General features: G+C 37.5%; 4 protein-coding genes across 4 annotated transcripts; 3 read left to right on the forward strand and 1 right to left on the reverse strand.

Annotated features, from left to right (window-relative positions):
* Positions 1 to 3,467: 3,467 nt before the first annotated feature.
* LOC121253194 (bifunctional aspartokinase/homoserine dehydrogenase 1, chloroplastic-like) lies at positions 3,468 to 11,497 on the forward strand. Its single transcript, XM_041153139.1, has 18 exons — positions 3,468 to 3,719; positions 4,237 to 4,298; positions 4,391 to 4,765; positions 5,266 to 5,354; positions 5,453 to 5,756; positions 5,984 to 6,036; positions 6,117 to 6,331; positions 6,492 to 6,579; positions 6,679 to 6,792; positions 7,197 to 7,295; positions 7,716 to 7,910; positions 8,212 to 8,294; positions 8,766 to 8,991; positions 9,443 to 9,588; positions 9,806 to 9,941; positions 10,411 to 10,494; positions 10,581 to 10,673; positions 11,099 to 11,497. The coding sequence occupies exons 1-18, from the start codon at positions 3,580 to 3,582 to the stop codon at positions 11,342 to 11,344; spliced, it is 2,748 nt and encodes a 915-aa protein (XP_041009073.1). The 5' UTR covers positions 3,468 to 3,579; the 3' UTR covers positions 11,345 to 11,497.
* Positions 11,498 to 12,679: 1,182 nt separating this feature from the next.
* Positions 12,680 to 15,062, reverse strand: LOC121253141 (protein PARTING DANCERS homolog). The gene is made up of 8 exons (XM_041153075.1): positions 14,935 to 15,062; positions 14,267 to 14,388; positions 14,105 to 14,193; positions 13,940 to 14,035; positions 13,760 to 13,852; positions 13,574 to 13,616; positions 13,357 to 13,440; positions 12,680 to 12,993 (listed from the first exon to the last, which is right to left on the reverse strand). Exons 1-8 carry the CDS (start codon positions 14,999 to 15,001, stop codon positions 12,823 to 12,825), a joined length of 765 nt encoding a protein of 254 aa, XP_041009009.1. The 5' UTR covers positions 15,002 to 15,062; the 3' UTR covers positions 12,680 to 12,822.
* Positions 15,063 to 15,971: 909 nt separating this feature from the next.
* Positions 15,972 to 23,664, forward strand: LOC121252062. The gene is made up of 4 exons (XM_041151528.1): positions 15,972 to 16,094; positions 16,193 to 16,246; positions 16,549 to 16,600; positions 23,235 to 23,664. Exons 1-4 carry the CDS (start codon positions 16,033 to 16,035, stop codon positions 23,454 to 23,456), a joined length of 390 nt encoding a protein of 129 aa, XP_041007462.1. The 5' UTR covers positions 15,972 to 16,032; the 3' UTR covers positions 23,457 to 23,664.
* LOC121252060 lies at positions 17,138 to 19,257 on the forward strand. The gene is made up of 2 exons (XM_041151526.1): positions 17,138 to 17,731; positions 17,879 to 19,257. Exons 1-2 carry the CDS (start codon positions 17,567 to 17,569, stop codon positions 18,557 to 18,559), a joined length of 846 nt encoding a protein of 281 aa, XP_041007460.1. The 5' UTR covers positions 17,138 to 17,566; the 3' UTR covers positions 18,560 to 19,257.
* Positions 23,665 to 24,033: the final 369 nt, after the last annotated feature.

A 24,033-nucleotide genomic window follows, 5' to 3' on the forward strand; every position in this document is an offset into this window, starting at 1 on the left:
GGTTATGTCTATTTCTACCTTCATCCTGATGAATTTCTTATAGACTATCCCAAAGTGTGGATCTACATCCACTTCCACTAACTTTCCTATAGCATTGCCAATCTTAGTTGCATTTTCAATAGTCATATGATCCAAAGTGAGTCCATGAACTTGTACGTAAAACATTGAAGAATTTAAACATATTTCATGCCAAGTAGAGCCTAGGGGCCATGGTTTAAAAATGAGAGGATGGCCCTTGAAGTTCCAAGGTGCTTGGTTGAAGATCCTTTGTTTATCTTGTGGAGTTTGAAAAGTGAACAGGGAAATATTTACCTCTAAATCTTCAATGTGGAATTTTTGTATGAAATTCAAGGCTGCTTTGAAGCTTGCATGCAGGGAAATTTTGTTCAAATGACGTGTAGCTACAACTCTTCCCACTAGTGCTAATTTTGTAGTTATCTTTGCATGGTCTGGTGCTAGTTCAAGGTTAATTCCTGCCATGAGAGAGCTTTCGTTTGATTGTTATAAGAAAAATGAAAAATAAATTAAAATAAGTGTAGTACGTATTATGTAAAGATGATAAGTAAATATTTTTTTATCTCAATTGATTCCTATCGGACCCATATTTGCAAGACAGTTCTTCTGGGTGTAAGCGAGATTGTGTATCGATTGTGTATCAACCATCTATGTGGAAAGTTTTGTCAGATATATTAAAAAAAAGAAGAAGAGAAAAGAAGAAACAACCCAGGGCATAAAAGAACATCTTTAGAGGAAGGAAAATGACGCAAACCGCATTCATCTCCCCCAAATCTCTTGATCCTCAATGCATTATTAGCCTATTGTGTTTAATTTCTATCTTCATTTTCAGGTTCTTTACTTGAGAGGCAAACCACATTTTCTCTACCCATTGACTCTATTCTCATTCCATCGCAACAATTGTCGACCTTGGATTTCACAGCCATCACGAGCAACCGTTGTCATGTTTATATTCTCTGCAAGCTTTTTCTGATCTTTTTTTGTAAGGTTTCATTCGGCATATTCCTCTTCAATATTCTTCTTGTCATGTTTACATCTGTCTTCTTGGGTTTCAGTTTCAATATTTCGCATCAATTTTTTGCAAGGTGATTTTCAATGCAATCTTTTCCATGGTTTACGGTGAAGGCAACGTCGACTTGGGGCTGGTTTTTGGTCGGACGTGGAGGCTTCCTTGGCCATGTATGGTGGAGAGAGATGTGTGTTGTTACTTGTTCGAGTTACACACGACAGGGGCTTTGGAAGAGGTTTGGACTGGTTCGCTTGGGTGGTAGTGCGACAGGGTTGGGCTTCTGTGGTGGAGAAGACATTTAGCTGGCGGACAGCGGCTTGGTGTTTCACTGTGCACATGGCCGAGTTTTGGAGGTGGTTGTCGTGCGTGGAGATGACCTCAATGGCTGGAGCCTGGTTCCCTCTGATGTGGTCTTGGTTTCGTTGACTTGGGTCTATTGAACAGATCACTTCTTCCTCCAGCACAACGATGGCTAAGCAAGGCTCCACCATTTTATCCAACTGTCTAGAAGATTCTGGAGTCACGTAGAGCATATTTGAAGACACATTTGTGGCTGTGCTGTATTGTTTTTGATTGGTTGTATTATAGTGCTCAAGAAATATTCTAACAAATTCTGCCATACCACTTGTACAACAGTGCACATCAGTTGCTTAACACTATGCGTATGCCAATTCTGTTATGGCTCTATATGTCTATAAATACTCTGTTGTAAATTCATATTATACAATGAGAATAGAACATTTCCAAAACACATTTTATTCCTTCTTTCTCAAATCCTATCAGGGTCTACTATAAAGTTGACATACGGTGGTTTTAATAGTGGTGGACGACTGTCCAAGGTGGAGCTTCACGGTGTGGGAGAGAATAGTTAGGGTGCTCTGTTTCGAATTCTAAAAACATAGGCGTTTGTGGCTTGCAGTAGCTGGTTGTTAACACAGTGACTGAACTTGGGAGGAGTTAGAGAGAGAGAGAGAGATACCGGTGGTAGCAGTTGTATTTACGGAGAAGAGGTGCAATGAAGGCACACAGAGAGGTTCAAACCAGCGAAAACAAACACGTGGAAGGCTCAAACCAGAGAAGAGAGAGGGAATAGAGAGAAGAGAGAGGGCACTGTACCTTGCATTTTGTCAAAACTTTTCATTTAACTTCTCGCCCAAACCTTTAGCCCCTTCAAGTAAAATCAAAACGGTTCCTTTCATTAAATCAAACCATGTCAACATTTTGGTACACTTCGGCATGCAATATCGCTTAGTTAAGAGTTTTCCTTTGGCAGATTCTCGAAATCTATCGAAGGCAAACTAACTCAACCCTTTTTCAAGCACGGAATGCAAGGCCACGTGGCGGAATGCAAACTCAAACCGGCTTATTACTTTTCATAAGATGGACGCAAGGAAATGACATATCCTATTAAAAAAACAATACCGAATAGAAAGAAAAATAGAAAATAGCTAAAAGTAAATTATACATAATTTATAATAAAAATAATTTTACAATTTAAAATATAACATCAAATTCAAATTTTATAATTTGTTATAAAAAAAAATAATGTCTTGAGTGTATATATATATCTGTGATATTTTTATTTTATTATAGAATATCATGTCGATCAAAATTAATATTACATAAATAATTTTAATTTATAGCATATGATGATGGGATATAAGTATTGCTTCATTCATAATTCAAAAATATTTAATAATTTTCTCCATTTCGCATGCATCCTAGGAAAAAAAAAATAACTTACCTATTTTCATACTCAAGAGCACTGCCTCCGTATTCTAACTCAGGTGACAAAGTGATTATTAATCCGACAAATTTTGGTGTTAAGCGTTATAATATTTTTGTTTATGCTAAGTGTTGAGTGTTACTTATTTACATCGAGTGACGTGAGATTATTATATATGTCGGATTTAGCACTCAATCATATGAATTCATAAAATGTATTGGTATCTACTTAACACCTTAACCATTAAAAAATATATAAGAAAAAATTACTATCTTCTCTTTGTTTAAGAAGAGATTTAGATATTGAGTTGAGATGAAAGTTAAAAGTCGAATAAAATATTATTTTTTAATAATATTATTATTTTAAAATTTTAAATTATTTATTATATTTTATATATAAATTTTAAAAAATTATAATAATTAAATGAGATAAATTAAGAGGCTTTTATCTCAAAACTGGACCTAAGTTGGTCTAAACTTGTTTTACTTATTAAGTTGGTCTAAACTTGTTTTACTTATTAAGAAAAAAATTATAAATAATATATATTAAGATTGTGAAATTTGATTTGTTTGGTTAAGGATAAAATAGAAATAACATTAGAATTTGGCTTTACTGATAAAGTATATGAGAAATTATGTAAAAAAATATTAGTTAATTAGAAATTAGAAATAAATTTTGATAAGTCCACTTAAGTTCAATCATTCTCACTCACAGGTACTCCCATCAACATCGTCATAATCAAAGGCCGCCAGACACAGACTCAAGTTACTCACCAGCAGACAAAAGCCCCTCTCTCTCTCTCTCTCTCTCTCTCTCTCGCAACGCAGCCATGGCTTGGATCTCAGCTGTAATCTTTCACACTCCGCAAATTCTCTCTCCGAACTCATTGCCTCACGACGCGAATCAGAAGAAGATCTGTCAATCGCAATGCCGCACATTCCCCTTTCTTCGCCGCTCTGCTATTTGCCGGTATACTCACTTTTCTTTTACCTTCATTTATCATTTTCCAGCTTTACATTCTGTTTGTTTCGCGTGAAAGTGAAGGACGAATGAACGGATTGTTCAAAATAGTCCCGTCTATCGTTTTTCTGTTCCTTATGGCACCTAGTTCTTTTTTGTTAGCCTCTGTAGTACTTGGGCTCACGTGCCGAAGAATATAAATGTTTTCAGAGAACTAGTTTTTTAAAACTCGTTTCCAAAAAGTTTCAGGAAATGAGAAAGAAAACTTACAAATGTTGAAATGTCTATAAGATCTCGAGTTTCGGTATGGTTTCCTTCCCTGCATTTTCTCCGAGACCAAACGGTATTAAAGTTTTGTTGGTTCTTTGATTCAATTTTGACTACAAGCATTGGTATTGGATGCATTGGCTGTGATTCTTTATTGTTATTTTACTGTGCCTCATCCAATCACTTTATCAAATTATGTAATCGGACCCTAGCTAGGGACGAACTAATGATGCGAGGGTGTGATTCTTGTGCTGTGAAGGGCAAGTCCACAAGGAGTGAAAAGAGAGGCATCAAATACCCGCATCTTTGCTTCAGTTACAGGTTCAATATTTGCCTCCTGTTACACTATGTTTGAACACATGCTTATGATTTTGTAGAACATAATCCTATTTTTTTTTTCTATTTATCGGCAGATGTATTACTGGATGAAACAGTGGAAAAATTTCAGCTTCCCAAAGGTGACACATGGTCTGTTCATAAATTTGGTGGTACCTGTGTTGGAAGCTCAGAAAGAATTAAGAATGTTGCGGATATTATTGTTAAGGACAATTCAGAAAGGAAGTTGGTGGTTGTATCTGCAATGTCAAAGGTCACAGATATGATGTATGACCTCATTGAAAAAGCTCAATCAAGAGATGATTCCTTTGTGTCTGCATTGGATGCTGTTTTAGAAAAGCATAGATCAACTGCTTTTGACCTACTAGACGGAGATGATCTTAATAGTTTCTTGTCACGGTTGCATAATGACATCAGAAACCTTAAAGCGATGCTTCGTGCAATATATATAGGTATCAGACTATTCGCTATCTCTCTCTCTCTCTTGCTATATAACTGCACACATGCGCTGTGCCCACACATATCTGTGCTTGTGTTTCCATGTGTGGCTGAAAAAGGTTTAATTGTGGCGCTGGGCCTGCCGGCCCATAATCGTTTTAGTAATTTACTATATTTTTTTTCTTTGGCTTAAAGATAACAACCATAGCCTGTTTCATGATCTCTATTCTGGCTGTACATGGCATGTTTCTTGATATTCCTAAAGTGCTTTGTTTATTTTTTATTTCTTATCTATTGTCTGGAGGTATTGAAATTGGTGGCTTAAAGAACCACTTGATAATACTCGTTTGCTTGCGACTTTTGCTGCTTGTGATTGATTCCTTTTATATCCTTATCTAAATTCTTTTTTTGACCGGTATGCATACTCATACTGAATTCACTGATTTTTCTGTTGATTTTGGGTAAATTAGTGTTTACTCAAATGACATTTACTCACAAGCTTCATGCCTTACAGCCGGTCATGCAACCGAATCTTTTATGGATTTTGTTGTTGGGCATGGAGAGCTGTGGTCTGCTCAGATATTGTCGTCTGTTGTTAGAAAGGTCTGGAGATAGTTTGCTCACCATTTGAACAATCTGCTAAATGTCACTCGTTGAACTATCTTCTTTATACCTGTTGTATTTTGTGTTGGCTACTGCAGAAGGGAATGAACAGCAAATGGATGGATACCAGGGAAGTCCTTATTGTAAATCCCAGTGGTTCTGATCAAGTTGATCCTGATTACGTGGAATCTGAGAAAAGACTTGAGAAATGGTATTCCCAAAATCCATCTGAGATTATCATTGCGACTGGTTTCATTGCAAGCACACCAAAAAATATCCCTACTACCTTGAAGAGGGATGGAAGTGACTTCTCTGCAGCTATCATGGGTGCTCTATTTAGGGCTCGTCAAGTCACAATTTGGACAGATGTTGATGGTGTGTACACTGCAGATCCCAGAAAAGGTTTGTACTGGCCCTCATTTGATGCTTGCACACTATAGTACCCATCACCTTTAGATTTGAATATATGCTTGAAGACTTTATTAGTTGTAAAAACTAGTTCAAGGGATCTACCTCGATGTGTGCTGGTTGGAAAATCATTCTAATAATGGGATCATGCCTTTCTGGGATGTTTTGAAGTAATATTAATGTGGGTTTAATTCAATGCTGATAATCATCTCTTTCTGCAGTTAGTGAGGCAGTGATTCTGCAGACGCTGTCTTATCAAGAGGCCTGGGAAATGGTGAGCTTGAGTCCTTGACCATGCATCTCTCAAAAAATTTTCCATGCACATTTTTAACATAAACTTTAAAAAATGTGCAGTCATATTTCGGAGCGAATGTATTACACCCCCGTACCATAATTCCAGTGATGCAATATAGCATTCCAATTGTAATAAGGAATATTTTCAACCTCTCTGCTCCTGGAACAAGGATTTGCCACTCTTTAGTCAATGACAAAGAAGAGGGCCAAAGTTTGGAGTCTCTTGTCAAAGGATTTGCAACGATTGACAACTTGGCCCTTGTAAATGTTGAGGGGTGAGCCATGGATTCCAGTGATTGTAAATGTTGCTGCCTATTTCTCTCTATATATGAATTTATTGTATTTACACTTGAGAAAAAGTATTGCATTTGGTTGTTACCCTGATCTGTAACATTCCTTCTATGTTCCTAACTCTTCATTTTTCTCTTTTTCCAGAACTGGAATGGCCGGTGTTCCAGGTACAGCAAATGCTATTTTTGGTGCTGTAAAAGATGTGGGAGCTAATGTTATTATGATATCTCAGGTTCCTTAATCTTCACTTTTAATTTAATTTAATTTAATTAATTTATTATTATTTTTTTTATGGTACAACATTGATGATGCTCATCAATTTGGTTCCTAGGCTAGTAGCGAGCATTCTGTGTGTTTTGCTGTGCCCGAGAAGGAAGTAAAAGCAGTTGCTGAGGCATTGAATTCTAGATTTCGTCAAGCTTTGGATGCTGGGCGTCTTTCTCAGGTGCTTTTTTCATAACTAAAATAAGTTTTATTATCAATCAGGAAAAACAGAGGCATTATTGAGGTACGTAAGGATTATGCCTCAAAAACAAGAGATTTATTGAACTTCTTGACTTAATTACAAGAGATTTAACTTAAAAACATACTATTTCAATTTACTGAAAGCAACATCATTATCTTAATTATGATATCGTGATTGGCTCTCTCATGCTTGTTGGACTCACTATCATAGGATAATTCTTTCTCAGACGCAGGCCCCTTTTATAATTGAGTCTCAAAGCCATGTTTTTTATGTTTTCGAAATTTCTTTGATATAATATGGATGCTTATATATATATATATATTTATTGTGTTTGTTTCTAATTTTTATTGTTCCCATTTCTCTTCTTCAATTTCATTGCTCAGATTGCAGTTATTCCAAACTGTAGCATTTTGGCAGCTGTTGGCCAGAAAATGGCAAGTACTTCTGGTGTTAGCGCCAGCCTTTTCAATGCACTGGCAAAGGTTAGGATATTATCTATGTTTGCATTAGTTAACAATCATCTTGATCAACAACTTTTGTTTTAAAATTTTAATTTGATTATTTTTGTCATTTAACTTGAGCCTTATTCGATCTGTGCATGCCCAACAAACTGATTTCCAATAAATTATAGACGTAATGGACACTCCAATGTTCGGATTTTCTCTTTTTCATTTCTTTTTTACTTGCTCTCATCAGTGGCAAGGCATAGTCATTATTTGAATTTTCTTACTATTCTTGTCATTTTCCATCTATTTCCATAATGTTAAAATGCAGGCATTTATTAATGTTCGTACTATAGCTGATTATTTCTATTCTCTTATGATTCTTGCCGTTATCCATCTATTTTCTTAATCCATCTACTTATACAAATACATCTACTTTCTTAATGTGAAAAAATGCAGGCAAATATTAATGTTCGTGCTATAGCTCAAGGTTGTTCTGAGTACAATATTACTGTAGTAATCAAGCAAGAAGATTGTATAAAGGCCCTAAGAGCTGTCCACTCTAGATTTTATCTTTCAAGAACCACCATAGCGATGGGAGTTATTGGGCCTGGATTGATTGGTCACACATTACTTGGGCAGCTAAGGGATCAGGTGCTTTTTTTGGGTGAAATTTCTTTCATTTTTCCTACTATATTTGACTTATATGTTAGCATGCCTCCTCAATGTCATATTTTGGACATCAAGTTACTTGATTCTTCAGAATTATTCCACCAGAAACATCTGACACCACTAATTAGGGGTCAGTTACTGGCATAATAATGCTTTCTCTTTTCTTTATTTATCTCTTGGCTAGTAACTTAAGGTATATGTTGTTGACATTTCTTAACTGGTTTGGATTTTAAAGTTTTAAATATTTATTTATTCATTTATTTATTTTATTCTTTTAATGCAGGCTGCTGTCCTCAAGGAAGAATTTAATATTGATCTGCGTGTTATGGGAATCACTGGCTCAAGGACAATGCTTTTGAGTGATGTGTAAGTTAAAAGCTTTCAATTAAATTAACGTTCTTATCTTCAAAATCTTGGTATCATTTAAATTTGAAAATTGGAATGGTTGTTAGAACAGAGCATGGCCTCTTGCTTTTCCAGTTCTTCAAAAATGTCATCCATTTTGAAAAGTTAATCCCAAGCAGCTTATAATATGAAAAATCACACCATATATTTTCCTTGGCCTTGCTGTCTCTTGAAATCTCTATTCTTTTCACCTACAATCTCATGGCTTTACCCTGATACAAAGACTGAAGGAAAAAACTTTCAAGTTAAACTAATAATACATTAGTTGTTCAATCGGACATAGTGTATCGTGTTGGATGGCCTATATTGGACCAAAGTAATCATGACTTAGTAATTGACCAGATTCCTTATGTTTATTCCATTAATCATAGTGATTCAGTAATTTCTCATCTTAAGACGATTAATCTTGAATCTTTATCACTATGGTTGTAGGGGTATTGACTTGTCGAGATGGAGAGAACTTCAAATAGAGAATGGAGAAGTGACTAATTTGGAAAAACTTGTTCAACATGTGCATGGAAATCACTTTATTCCAAATACTGTTTTGGTAGACTGCACGGCTGACTCTGGTGTTGCAAGCCATTATTATGATTGGTTGCGGAAAGGAATTCACGTAATCACCCCCAACAAAAAGGCAAATTCAGGACCCCTTGATCAGGTAATATTGGTACCTGATGTCAGACTTTCAAGATAAGCAGGCTCATAATTCCAAACTACTATTTGATTTCCCCTGGGATCAAACTGTGATTTAAGTGGGAGGCCATGGCAATAGGTTGCTGTGCTAGTCTCCCCGGGGGTTTAGGTTCCAAGGGTAAGTCCTAAAGGCTCTGCCGTGGGGTGGTTCCCCCGTCATCAAAATTAAAAAAAAAATTGCAAACTATGAGTTGTGTTCATTAGGGAATCAGCCATAAATGCTCGGCACATATCCTCATACATGGTAAAGAACCGGTTTCCAATTGATATGAAAGCACAAGGCTAAATCCAAGTGACGAATGGGGATTTTTAATACTACAAAAGAGAAGATGATAATTACTAGAATCACAAATGTCATCTATTTACTTACAATTTTTCATGTTGGGTATTATTATATCTTTGCTTTCCCATTCCAGTACTTGAAGTTGAGATCTCTTCAACGGCAATCCTATACCCATTACTTCTATGAAGCTACTGTTGGAGCAGGTCTTCCAATCATTAGCACTTTAAGAGGTCTCCTTGAAACGGGGGACAAAATACTGAAAATAGAAGGCATCTTCAGGTTTTGTTATGCAGAACCCATTTTTCTCTTCTTCTCTTTTTTTTTTTTCCCCTTTTAGTATTTTAAGGGTGGTGATTCAATACAAACAAGATCGAGCATACCCCACCCTTCTCTGGGCCAAGGAAAGTAAAAGTGAAACCAAAATCTAATGCATTTTTAAAAGACAGTTTTCATCTTTACATGTGTACCATATACTTATCTTTTATTTTTATTGCAGTGGGACTTTGAGTTACATCTTCAACAACTTTATAGGTAAACGAGCTTTCAGTGCGGTGGTGGCTGAAGCAAAACAAGCCGGTTACACCGAACCAGATCCCAGAGATGATCTATCAGGAACAGATGTTGCTAGAAAGGTATTTATGCGCTGAATTTATTGTCAACTGCAATTGAGTGGAATGGAATGATATAATATTCTGTCTGCCACCGCTCATTACTAAATTTTAAAAAGGGGCGTATCTGCCTACAATCTCTTGAAGCCCATTTGAAAAGAGTTTGATTATTATGTGTTGAGATACCGAAGAAAATTGATTTTGTTATTTTTACTTGTATAAAAAAATTGACTTTGTTCCAGGTGGAGGCACTTCGCTTACATAACAATTCAAAATTAACATGTTTCTTTTTTGCGGCTATTATTTCAATCTGTTTCCATGGGTAAGCTCTAGCCAGGTGGCTGGAATGTCGCCATTGTAGTGAATATGAAGTTATGGCTGCTGATTGGATAAGCTGGGTTGCTGACTACATATGCTGTTTTTGGCTGCTTGATAATGTTCACTAAAAACCCACACAAAACCCTTAAATATCTCATTTCTTTTCATGTTGAAGGTGATAATCCTTGCTCGGGAATCTGGTTTAAAGCTAGAACTATCGGATATTCCCATTGAAAACCTTGTGCCTGAACCATTAAGAGTAAGAGCTCATTTTGCCGATCATAGAGTTGATTTACTGATGGCATAAATACACCTTCAATATCTATATATCTATGATTCCTGCAGGATAGTGCTTCACCTGAGGAATTTATGCAACAACTGCCACAATTCGATCAGGATATGACTAACAACCGACAGGATGCTGAGGACGCAGGGGAAGTGAGTATATCTAAGACATTATGCTTGTTTGAACCTATTTGAAATTGTAGTGTAACTTTACTAATTTAACCAGCCATTTTAAATGATAGATTGACAGCACGATTTATAGCTGTAATTAGCCTCTCAAAATGTGTAATGGTGCCATATGTGATGAGGTGTTGGTGAGTATGTATTTGTGTTAGTGTGATGTGGGGAAGCATATGGAAGCATGCAAGGGATATTTAAATTTATCATGATTAGTTGTGCGAATTTTTCTTCAAGTTTCCAGAGTTCTTTGAGTAGGTTTCATTCCGCAATTTGCCATAGTGGCCATAGTCATTTATAGGACATGGGACTCTGTATTTTGATGTTTTTTTTTTTTTTTTTTTTCACCAAATTCTGGTTTGGTATTTTCCCTGTTTCTGAAAAGCTTGTGATGTATGAAGGTCTTGAGATATGTGGGGGTTGTGGATGTGGCTAATAAGAAGGGTGTAGTGGAGCTACGAAGATACAAGAAAGATCATCCCTTTGCACAACTCTCTGGATCAGACAACATCATCGCTTTCACGACAACGAGATACAAAAACCAGCCTTTGATAGTCCGAGGACCGGGTGCCGGGGCCCAAGTCACTGCTGGTGGAGTATTTAGTGATATCTTGAGGCTTGCCTCTTACCTTGGTGCCCCATCATAGTACCATCATTTACAAGCCATGTTCCATCTGTAGCATCTTTGTCCTTCCGGCCTTAATTTATGTTTTTTTTTTTTTGCCTGTTGGGCTTCTTGTGGTAGTTAGTTCTTAGTTTGTATGGTTCTGCCACTATTGTAGGTTCATCTCAAGCGGCTTTAAGAGTACTCACTCATCAAATTCATCTTTAAATTTTGATGAAAAGTACATATTTTTATATATCTAAAACTTGTTTATCCATAACTCTACATTGGATTAGTTATTGAATTCATCAAAATAATAATATAATATTATTTTTTAATAATAATATTTTTAATTTTTTCTTTCATATTTTACAATTATACTAACCATGTATTAATTAATAATTTAATTTGATATTTAAATTATTTTTTTCCAATTAATTTTTTTTCTCAACCTAATTATCCAACAAATACATTTTACCAACCTAATTTATTTCCTCAACATAATTTGGGGCTGCCAATTTATGCTCAAAGAAAAAAGCACATGAATTTAGTAGAAAAAAGCACTAAAAATTCTTCATCCACGTTTGAGGAAATTCACGTTTGGGCCCGCCCACCTTTGAAGAAATAATCCAGGTGAAAATCTAATTTTACTAATAAAGTAATGTGGATAGCCATCAACAGCAGATCTCCAAATTTAAAGATAAATAAAAATGTCCTAGAGCTCAAAACTTAAGATTTGGGTATATGGTGAATCTAATATCAGGATTTTAAAGCAAAAATATCAAATTTTAAAAATTGGACTCATTTGATGAATTCAATGCCAATATTCGCTTTAAGACCGGATAGGTTGTAACCGTATGATGCATTTTTCCAATTGGAAAGTGTAGTTTCTAATTTCTAAGAAAATAGTTTCAGTTGTTTTATCTTATTTTTTATGCCCCTTTTTTTTATATATTTTCTGCTGACATGTCATGTTAATCGGACGTTTTTTTAATTTTTTAAATGTAAACTTTGTTTTTCTGGCATGTGTCTTCCTGTGATTAATCATGACGTGACAAGTGAGTAATTTCCATTAATTAATTAACAAAACTTGGACAATAGATCATTTGATATATGATTACTCAAAATCCTTATGAAACTATCAGTTTGAAAAATGAAAATTCCAATGACCGCTATTGTAATTTTTCTAATTCAACAAGGTTTTGATTTGTATGAAATTAGAATATTCTCTTCTACCTGTTTCATGAGAGAGAGAGAGAGAGAGAGAGAGAGAGAGTGAAGCATTCTCTTAACATCATGATAGAAGGCAAAGGTGAAAATATCCTATCGAGAGCCTTTTTTAGCAATTCTTGGTACACATGGAACTGTAGTAGGTGTCTCTAATCAATCTTATCCTGACATTCCTTAGTGTACTCACTAGAATTTTAAGTTGGAAAGGCTTTTATAACACACCTTAGTGTGCAATGCTTGGTTAAAGGATATCACCTCGGGTCTGCTTAACAAAATATTTCAGGATTTCATTTAAATCAACTGTTTCTCTGATCTATTGATCTTGGGGCTAAGGTAAAACTTCGGATCCCTGAAAAACCTAGAAATTATTTCTGCCTTGTCAGCTGAAAGGTCTGTGTTTTCCAGAATGTACGCCTTCGATGCCTTGGCAATTGCTTCAACCGAGCCAATTGCTTGATTAAGCTGAAGAGAAAATTCTGAATATAAAAAAATGCTTTAAACGCCTCAACGATCACATCATGACCAAATCAAAGCAATGTGAAAGAAATGAGCAGAAAGGTGGGCTTTAGTTTCTAAAACCCCGGTGAAAAACCTGGAACCATTAGGTTAGAAAAGGTCTATATTGAAAACGACTCGATAAAGACTTTAGTGCCAATGCTTATGATAAGCAATTAGCAAGTGTGTGTAATTAGAGGTTTAAATCTTGCCGACCCTCACCCACCTGGCAACAATATAGACTAGTGGTGAAATTGCAAGTACGAGGGTATAAAATTGACAGGATTGAGCAGGCTCAGTTTCAATATATTGGTTAGTGGGTTAAATTACCGCATTTGCATCATGATTGTCAAGGCCTGGTATGGATGTGACCACTTTCAGAAATAAGTCCATCCGCTGCACAGAATATTTCCTCTTTGAAAACAATACAAGTGAATGCACATGTTAGGCGCATCTTGAAAAACAATGATTTCAAACAATATTGTTAATATTCATACTTAATTTTAAGCACAAAATTGAAGCAAGAGAACAGTTCTAATAAACTGACCTCAACTTTTAATCTTGTTACGGCATCCTGTCGTTTGCATACTGCAATTTTCATGTTTATTTAAGGGAATTAATTGGAAGAGTCCTTTGAAGTGAACCTCAGAGAATAAGCACTTCTTCTTCTTCTTCTTTTTTTTTTTTTTTTCGTGGAAAAACTCATGAAACTTTATGAGAATAAGCAATTACCCCGCGGGAGTGAGCTATCTTGACAATCTTCTCAAAGCCCATCTCTAGGTCTTGTACTGGCACAAAGGTTGGCTTACCAAGCTCCATCCCATATCTTTCAGAGCGAAAGACAATCCCAAGTTCTTCAAAATCAGTTACATGCTCGAAAAATAATTAGGATGCAAAGTTTCACATGACTCACTCGAAGTAAGAGCGAGCAAACAAATCATTTTGTTCCTTGGTTGGGAGGATGATAACAACATAGAGATTTGCAAATTGCCCCTTCAGTTTCTGAACTCTGTAGAGAACCGTTCAGATTAAGCATTATGCTACGTTAGAAGGTCAAAAAGGACAGCAGCCTGGTTACCTGTTGAACATTAGTGAAAGGTATTTGGAATCCAAGTTCGTGAGAAATATGAATGCCACGGAAACGCCTCCACAATTGAAAATAAAGTCCTACCGATAAAACCACCCAATTGAGTGAGAAGCCTATTATACAAAGAAGACAAGCAAATCAATTCATATTTACCGGGGCAATGGGGACGAAGTTAAGACGGATAGAGTTAGCACTGAGGAAGGAGGAGATAAAATCGATAAAGGATGGGTGTTGTTCATCTCTCCATGTGGTTCTCATCATACACACTCCACCACCTGCATAAAGAAAACGTGATCACACATTACAACTGTAGAAGGACATGTAAGTGAATGCTGCCTCAATTGTTTAACGCACATTGATTGGCTTCAAATCCACAGAGCCTCCACTAGTACGTACAACTATAGATGAAATTCACTCTAATGATACTTTAATGGCGAGGACAATAAGCTTTAGAGATTTACCTAACTCGACCTTGGAGAAGTCAGTGAACAACTAGCATGAGGTGAATATCATGATCTTGAACCCGGACGAAATTAAGTAAAAAATAAAAACTGAGCACGGAGGAGTTGAAGTTTCTCCAACTCAGCTAAAATTGTAAGATTCAAATTATAGTATAAGATACTATAATCAGGTGATCACTAGGTAATCAGGTGGAAAACGATAATCACATTTCTGGCAAAAGGTCATTGGTGAGGGATTTTGAGCCATGGAATCTAATGAACCTGGATTCCCGAGAGTCGAGGGAAATGAAACCGAATTCGCCAATTAGAATGGAATGAAGCAAAACGAAAATACAAGTAACAACTGTGAGGGAAACGGACCTGAATTCGTAAGAGTTGAGTGATTTTGAGCCGTCGAATCTTTATAGGTTGCTTCCAAATTCGCCATTGGTGAAGCTGATGAGAAGTTTCAAGAGAGAGAGATGGAGCCGGGGGTCTGGCAGATTTTGTGTGAAGTGGGAAAATGTGTACGGCTCTCTTCGGGCTTTGAGTTGGGTTATATTAACGGTCTGAGATAAAGTTAAAATTTAAATAAATATTATTAAAATATAATTTTTTTTTGAATTTAGAAAAGTTGAGTTGTTATTTATATTTTATTTGAAAATTTATGAAAATTGTAACGGATGAGATGGTTAGTGAAAATAAGCTAGGCCTGAATTGAACTAAAATAAAGTTTTCTAAATCAAATTATATAATATAAATCTACATTATTTTCAAAATAAAAATTTTCTTTTGGAAATATATACGTTCATTTAAATAGGGGTGGACGGCGAGGGGCCACCCTATCCCGCTCTCTTGATATAAAAAATTTAATTTTAAATATTTATTAAATAAATATATTGTATATAAATATATATAATTTGTTGAAAATTTAAAGTAGACCAACATTTATATATAATATTTATTAGATTGTCTTAGCCTCTTAAACTAATTTTTATATATGAAGTCAATACAATACAATAGTTATATTTAAGTAATGTGTGACTTAATTACAAAATATAATTTTAATAAGTTTAATTTTTTTTATATTTATAAATTTTAATTATATTATAATTTAAATCTAAAAAATAGTTTTTAGATCCAATAGGTCGTGGGTTTAGGCGGAGGCAGTTTCGATCCCACCCTCAGGCATCGGCGTGGGGGACGGGATTGAAAACCCTTATCTTGCATGGTGCAAGGTAGGGTGCGGGAAAGAAATACTTGTTGAAAACTATACTGCACCATGCGGATATCGTCCTTACATTTAAATAAAGTATTTATTATTTATTTAAATATAGTATTTGTATGTATTTGATTTTATTTTTTAAAGACAAGGAATACTTGGTGAAAAAGGGCAGACTGAAAAAGCCCAATGAACGTCAAGCTCAGATAGAAAAGAGAAGGAACCTCCTGACGATAATAATAGATTCCAAAGTTTCCATGGCAGACTCCTCAAAGCGACTCTCGAGGCGCCTTCTTTTCGACCGTCGTTACGGCTGGATGTAAATCTCTCTGTCCCTCTGTCTGTATACAATATTACATATATGTATATTTATGTAATTTAGATTATAACATAACATGATGAATTTTCACTTTGCAGAATTGATGAATGGAAAGACCCATCAGAAGAAGCTCTATCCGGAGGCCGGGGAATGTGAGTTTTTATTCTTTAGTCATCTTTTCGTTCATAACAATCCCTTTGGTTACTGAGAAAACAAAGGAAAATGGAAAAGGAAACGGGATAAATTTTTCGAATTTTAAGCTTTATATAGTTTGATTTCTGAAAGAAAAAAAAAAAAAAATCCTCGACTAAGCCTAATAGTTTTATTGGGCGTAGTGAACTGGGGATTTCCATTTCTTCTCACTTTTATGTAATTTCTCAGCAACCAAACGGAGAAGTATATGTTTGCTCATTTTTTTTTTCTTTCTTCCTTTCTTTTTCTCCATCCCTCGAAGGTTTTGCGTAGTGCCTCTGACAAAAGCTTTGACGAGGACGATTTCCCAGTCGGTATAATGATTTTCCTATTATTTGTTTACATTCTTATCCACTTTCCCCAATTTCCTGTATTCTTAATTTTTATTCATTGTTGTATTTGATTGTGAACTTGATATGATGTACTTTTTCCAATTATGAGTGGAGTTTTAAACATTGCATATGTTGAAAGCTTAATGATTCAGTTGCTTTTGCAAACGTGCGCTTCTATATTTCTGATTTGATTTTCGCTCAAATCTGCTTCTATAGCATTGTATTAAATGTGTGAATGCTGTGCTTCTATTCAATTACTACATGCAATTCAGCATTTAGATTATGATTTTAATGAAATCAGTAAGAGTGAAAATTCATATCAGCAGCAATCATAGTCTTTCTTTGTCTCCCCATCAGAAAATGGAGTGGTGCATATTCTATTTTGATATTGTCTAGACAACATCCGTATTTGCTAGCTATTGAGGGTGAAGTTTCCTTCTCTGCAAGACATGCATTGGGACACCTCTTCCACTCATCCATTCCCTATCCTTCTATTATTTATTTATTCCAAAGGAGGACAGGGAAGGGAGGGGGTGGAGGAAGATGGTGGAGGCGCTGAAGGTGGTTGCAGGTTCTCCTCTACCTCCACACCAGCCTCCATCTCGGTCTTACAGGGAGGTGTTGCAGTCCAGAGGTAGTGGTTGGGTTAGCCATCACTCTGAGACTTCAGCAGGCTTGAGAGGGGTAGGCCTGCAAAGGGGTGTTGCCATTCCTGTAGAAGATTAGATGCGGAGGGTAGAAGGCAGAGGTGTTGTCGGTATGCATGAGGAAAGTGTGTTGCGTGCCTTACAGGAAATGAAAAGTCAAGTTGATTTGTTACAAGATAATATAGCTTGGATGATACGGTGCGCAGAGGGGGTTAAAGGGCAGGGAGTGGGCTTCGGTAAGTTTGAGGGTTGTGGCCCAAGTGGGCCTTAGGAGCTGCCTAAGGCTAGTGGGCAATTAAAAATGGGTCAGGCTCGGACTAGTGGGCCTCAGGCTGGGAGTGTGGGCCAGGGAGGAGAGGCTGACTTAAAGGGGAAGAAGGCTGTAAATGGGCTGGGTTGGAACAGAAGCCCACGTTGGGCTTGGCAGGAGAAAGGCCCGAAACCTAGGATTTCGGGTATGCTGGAGGTGTCGTCCTCTTCAGGCCCAAGTCTTGGGCTGGGTCCGGCACATACAGGGGCGACGGCCTACGGCGCCTCAGGTGGTGATCCAGGGGTGGCCTTAGAGTCGCCGGAAGTGGTGGTGGGAGAAAATAAAGATGGCGCTGACTCTGAGGTGCCCGAATCATCCACTTCAGGACCGAGTCTTGGGCTGGGTCCGGCACAGACAGGGGCGACGGCTTGCGGCCCCTCAGGTGGTGGTCCGGCGGTGGCCTCAGATTCGCCGAAAGTGGTGGCGGGAGAAAATATAGATGGCGCTGAATCCGGTTCTGCAATTGATGACTTTGGTGTTGCTCGGGGAGGGTTACCTCTTTATGGGGTGTCTCAGTCTCCTTCGGCAGACCCTGGGTCACCATTATTCTTGGCCCAATCACAGTTAAAGCCATGGGGGGAAGAAGATATAGCTCTCGGTTATGAGGGAGTCAGCGAAGAGTTGGCTCACGGAGATGAGGGGGAAGGTATGTTGACTTTATTTGACCCATGCAAATATTCTTCAGAGGGGGAGGAGGCTGTAGGAGAGGATCCTACTCCGTTAAGTATGGTTCCTCCTAGTATTTCCTCGGATTGGGTTTTGAAAAAAGTAGAGGAACTTCAGAGCTGTATGGGGATCTCGTGTGTGCGCTACGAAGAGCAGTTTAAGGCTTTGATTATAGCCATAGAGGCAGATCAGCATGGTGTCGGGTCAAGAAGAGATAGGGAGTTAAAGAGGCTGATGTGGTCCATTAATTACGATGGCAAGGAGGGGAGTGCGAGTCGTGGAAGAAACAAGGGGAGGGGTGGTATAGTTGATAAATGAAGCCCAAAATATTGAGTTGGAATGTTAGGGGGTTGAATGAAATTAATAAACGCCTTAGAATAAGAGCTTTACTAAGGCAATGGAAGGTAGACATCATTTGTTTGCAGGAAACAAAGTTGAAGCTTGTCAATCGTAGTATTATTAGGAGCATATGGAACTGCCCATATGCAGGTTGAACTTACTTACCTTCGTATGGGGCCTCGGGAGGTATTTTGGTTATGTGGGATAAGAGGGTGGTGGAGAGCATTGATGAGTTTGTGGGGGAGTTCTCGGTGGGGTGTTTGTTTAAAAATTTTGACGATGGTTTCCTTTGGGCCTTTGCTGGGGTATACGGTCCGAATTTGGATAGTGAAAGGCGGATGCTTTGGGATGAGTTGGCTGGTCTTTGTTCTTGGTGGGAGGCTCCATGGTGTATTGGAGGGGATTTTAATGTGACAAGATTCTCCAGCGAAAGATCAGGGGAGGGACGACAAAATCAAGCTATGGTGGATTTTTCATATTTCATTTTTGAGTCAGGCCTTATGGACATACCCCTAATGGGAGGGGAGTATACTTGGTCTAATCATTTTTCTTGGTCAAGACTGGACAGGTTTCTCATTTCCCCTTCATGGGAACTTTAATATCCAGATGTAAGCCAGAAAAGACTCCCGAGGATTTGTTCCGATCATTTTCTTGTTATGCTTGATGGTGGTGGTATCACAGGGGTAGAAGGTCATTCAAGTTTGAGAATATATGGTTAAAAAATGAGGGTTTTGTGGATTTGGTTAGACGATGGTGGAGTTCCTATTTATTTGAGGACAATCCGAGCAATGTGTTGGCTAGGAAATTGAAAGCTTTGAAATTGAATTTGAAGATATGGAATGAACAAGTGTTTGGTGATGTAACCTTATAGATGAAAAGCTTGGAAGGTGTAGGAGTCGAGAACAACTGTAAAGAGCAAGTTGTTTATGAACTTGAAAGATTGACTCTATTGGAGGAGATTTCGTGGAGACAGAAGTCAAGGGCTCTATGGCTTCGGGAAGGGGATAAATGTACTAAGTTTTTTCATCGTATGGCTAATGCACATCGAAGGTTTAATTCTATAGAGCCCTTGAATATTGAGGAAGTTGCATCCTCTGATCAGGGCATGATGAAGGATTTTGTGGCTGGCCATTTTGAAAATTTGTTGTCAGAACCTCATTCATGGAGGCCTACGGTAGATGGCCTAGTTTTTGAGGGCATTGATCAAAATATCATGATGTGGTTGGAGAGACCTTTTGAAGAGGAAGAGGTAATACTAGTAATCAAAAAAATGAACAAAGATAAAGCCCCAGGCCCGGATGGTTTCCCCTTGGCTTTTTTTCAGACTTGTTGGGAGGTGGTAAGAGAGGATGTTATGCTGGTTTTTCAGGAATTCTACACTTACGGCAAATTTGAAAAAAGCTTATATGCGACCTTTATTGCTCTAGTCCCAAAAAAGGCCGGTGCAATAGAGATACAAGACTTTAAACCGATTAGTCTTGTGGGCAGCGTGTATAAGATATTGTCTAAGTTGCTTGCTAATAGGATGAGCACAGTCATGGAAAAGATTATCTCTAAATCCCAAAATGCCTTTGTGAGGGGGAGACAAATTTTAGACTCGGTTCTTATTATCAATGAATGCTTGGATAGCAGAATCAGGTCGGGAGTTCCAGGTCTTCTATGCAAACTAGACATGGAGAAGACATATGATCACGTTAATTGGGATTTCTTGATATACATGTTGAGTAGATGCGGGTTGGGGAAAAATGGAGGATGTGGATAAGGCATTGTGTGTCTACGGCTCGTTTCTCGGTTTTGGTAAATGGTGATCCCGTGGGCTTCTTTAACAGTTCGCGGGGACTACGACAAGGCGATCCATTATCACCTCTCCTATTCGTCCTAGTAATGGAGGCACTAAGTAGGATGGTGTCGGCAGCAGTTGGGGGAGGATTTTTTTCAGGATTTTCAGTGGGAGAAGGTCCTATCATAATTTCTCACATTTTGTTTGCAGATGATACCTTGCTGTTTTGTGAGGCCAATGCAGGACATATCCAATCTTTGAAGGCCATCCTACTTTGTTTTGAAGCTGTATCTGGGCTGAAAATTAATCTTGCCAAGACGGAGATGGTAGCAGTTGGAGAAGTAAGCAATATCAGGAGGTTGGCTAGCATCTTGGGTTGTGCGGTTTCTTTGTTGCCGTTGAAGTACCTTGGGCTTCTGTTGGGAGCTACTTTCAAAGCCAAGTCTATTTGGGAGGGGGTGCTGGAAAAATTTGAGTGTAGGTTGGCCGGATGGAAAAAGTTGTATTTATCAAAAGGGGGGAGGATTACACTTATTAAGAGTTCTCTATCCAACCTTCCTACGTATTACTTATCCTTATTTTCTCTTCCCGCTAGCATTGCAACTAGAATAGAGAAGCTTCACTGTGATTTTTTATGGAGTGGCATAGGAGATGAGTTTAAGTTTCATTTAGTGGGATGGGACAAGGTTTGCTCTCCTATGAGGGATGGCGGGATGGAGGTTCGTAATGTGAGGGCTTTCAACAAGGCATTACTAGATAAATGGTTGTGGCGCTATAATTATGAGGGGGAAGCTTTATGGAAAGGGGTGATTGACACGAAGTATGGGAGTGAACGGGGGGCTAGTGTTCTAAAGAGGGCCGGGGGACTTATGGAGTGGGGCTTTGGAAGTACATTCGTAAAGGTTGATGCTCTTTTGCTAGTAATACTCGGTTGTGCTTGGGGGATGGTAGTAGGATCAGCTTTTGAAAGGATATGTGGGTGGGTGACACGGCTTTGAAAGATGCTTATCCAACAATTTTTAGCATTGCAAGGGATAAGGAAGCCATGGTGGCCGATCTGCGGGTACTTCATCAAGGTTCCCAAGAGTGGAACATTAATCTTACTCGGGAGGCTCATGATTGGGAAGTGAATATCTTCGTGGAATTTTTCAATTTGCTGTATAATACTGTTATTGCGGCCACAAATGATGATGCCATGGTATGGAGACTCTCTAGGAGAGGTAAATTCACGGTACGTTCTTTTTATGACTCTATTACCATGCAACAAAGGCATAATTTCCCTTGGAAGAACGTATGGAGGAGTAAAGCACCAACCAATGCAGCATTCTTTGTCTGGACAGCAGCTTTAGGGAAGATTTTGACCATTGATAACCTCAGAAGATGTGGTTTATGTATCATGGATTGGTGCTGTTTGTGTAGAAATAGTGGTGAAACGGCGGACCATCTTCTTTTACATTGTGAGTTTGCTAGAGGTATCTGGAATTATTTTTTCAGCAAATTGGGAGTCTCATGGATAATGCCAGGCAGGGTGGTTGAACTTCTAGCATGTTGGAGAAGGATCACTGGGACACCACAGATTGCAGCTGTATGGGAGATGGCCCCTATTTGTATTTTTTGGTGTATTTGGAGTGAACGAAATGAGCGACTTTTTGAGGATCATGAACATTCCTTGGAAGAGTTTCGTAGTTTCTTCTGGAAGACTTTGTTTCTGTGGGCCATTGCTTTAGATTTCAATGGTTCCAGCTTCCATGATTTCCTTTTAACTGTTTCTAGTTCCTAAATAGGTGTATGTCTTTGTATACTCCTAGTGTACTTTGGCTCTGCCTATCTTTCTATCAATGAATTACTTATTCCCTATCAAAAAAAAATTTATTTATTCCAAGTAGATACGCTATTGATCAAAGAAAAAGGACAGATATTTCAGAATAGAAGATGTCCTAAAGTAGGAAGCAGCATGAATAGAAGCAGCAAAAATTCTAAACCTCGTGAAGAAGACCTGAAGTATTTTGAAATAGATTTCCCCTTGCAGCTCTTAAGTCCCTCCTTTTTGTTGACATATCAGCAAGAGGCCAAAGATTTTTGATAGTAGAGGCCAAAGATTTTGGTTTTATCAGTTTTACTTACGAAAAAATGAAATAACATGAAATTCCATATGAGTGCAGTTTTGAGTATGACAAGTGGCATCTAGAGCTAGAAGGGCGGAATCTCGCAGAAGTTAGGAGACTGAAAATTAGAAAATATGAAAAAACTAACTAGGAATGTTGCCATTATAGTATAAAAATATAAGACATGCAAAATATATGATGTTTGTACAGGCATCTGCTTTACCTTAATTAAATTCATCTATAACATATCATCCATGTTTCAGAATCATAGTTGCTTAACTGGGGCCATATCATATTCTAACTGTATAACTCTAATCAAGATGTAGTTGCAATTGTTCAAATCCTGGTAGAGGACTCTCATCACCTTTTCTGGAGCTGCTCGCTGAAGGATAACTTTTGAACATGTACTGACAAGGTCATAGAACTAACTTTTTTGAATTTCAGTGTTTTACCGTTGCAATTTGTTAGTATTGGTTTTCACTTGTTTTTAAGTTATAAATAACTACCAGTAGCTTATATCCCCTCCCCCCTAACATTCTAGTGTTTTTTGCCTTGCTCTCCTTCCCCCCCTTTCCCCCTTTCATAGGACGTGTAGAATCCCTAATTCGTTCATTATAAGGAACAAAGCATATGTTACAGCCAAAGGTGGTTAATGCAGTAAGAAGGCATACAATATATGCATATCATGGATATAAGATCCGATGGTTCTTTGATGCAGCAGAAGAATAAACTTTTCAGTTTACTCATGTTTCCTCCTGTTTTCTCACAGATTAGTCTTGCAGCGAGCTCTGCAGTGAAAGCTCTTGAGAGGACAGAGCAGATATTGCCTCACGTAGTGCAAGATGGTCTAAATGATCATCTTCACAAGTTCATGTCTTCTTTGCAGAATCTGGAACTCAACTCTTTCTTCCTAAAAGGAAATTTGCAATCACATGCTACCGGTTGCTCTTCTGATCCAGATACGGAAAGCAGTGATTCACAAAAGGGTTGAAGGAATTAAATTTGACCATCCCCTTTCACATTAATATCTATCCTTCCTTACTTTAGGCCTATGTAGATGGACTTTGAGGTTCCTGCAAATGAATTTTACAGCAAATTAGACGACCTCCTCAATGATGATTATGATTGCAATGAATTATTTACTGTTTTGAACCGATCTATGTCCTTGGAATATGAAATATGAAGCTTCTTTAAGAAAATGATTGTCGAAGTATAGAGTAGCATAGCTATCTTCTGCTAAATAATGTCTCTAAATAGGCTAAATGACCTTCAGAAGTCAAATATGTAGAATTGCTGCTGAGTAGTCTAGCCGCTTTGTGAAACATTTCTGTTCAACGTGGCTTGCTTTTGATGTGCTTGTGTGAAATTCAAATGGCCGGTTCATTTGTATTTAGAAGATGTTTTATTTCATTTCATCACATTATTATAATTTTATAAAATTTTCGCACAAAATATAATAAATAATTTAACTTTTTTAAATCTCAATTCAATTTTTTCAAATCTCAAAATAATAATAATATTAAAAAAATATTTTATTTAATTTTTAATTTTCATCTAAAACTACCTCT

Source organism: Juglans microcarpa x Juglans regia, chromosome 2S (assembly GCF_004785595.1).
Source record: "Juglans microcarpa x Juglans regia isolate MS1-56 chromosome 2S, Jm3101_v1.0, whole genome shotgun sequence".
Classification (NCBI taxonomy): Eukaryota; Viridiplantae; Streptophyta; class Magnoliopsida; order Fagales; family Juglandaceae; genus Juglans; species Juglans microcarpa x Juglans regia.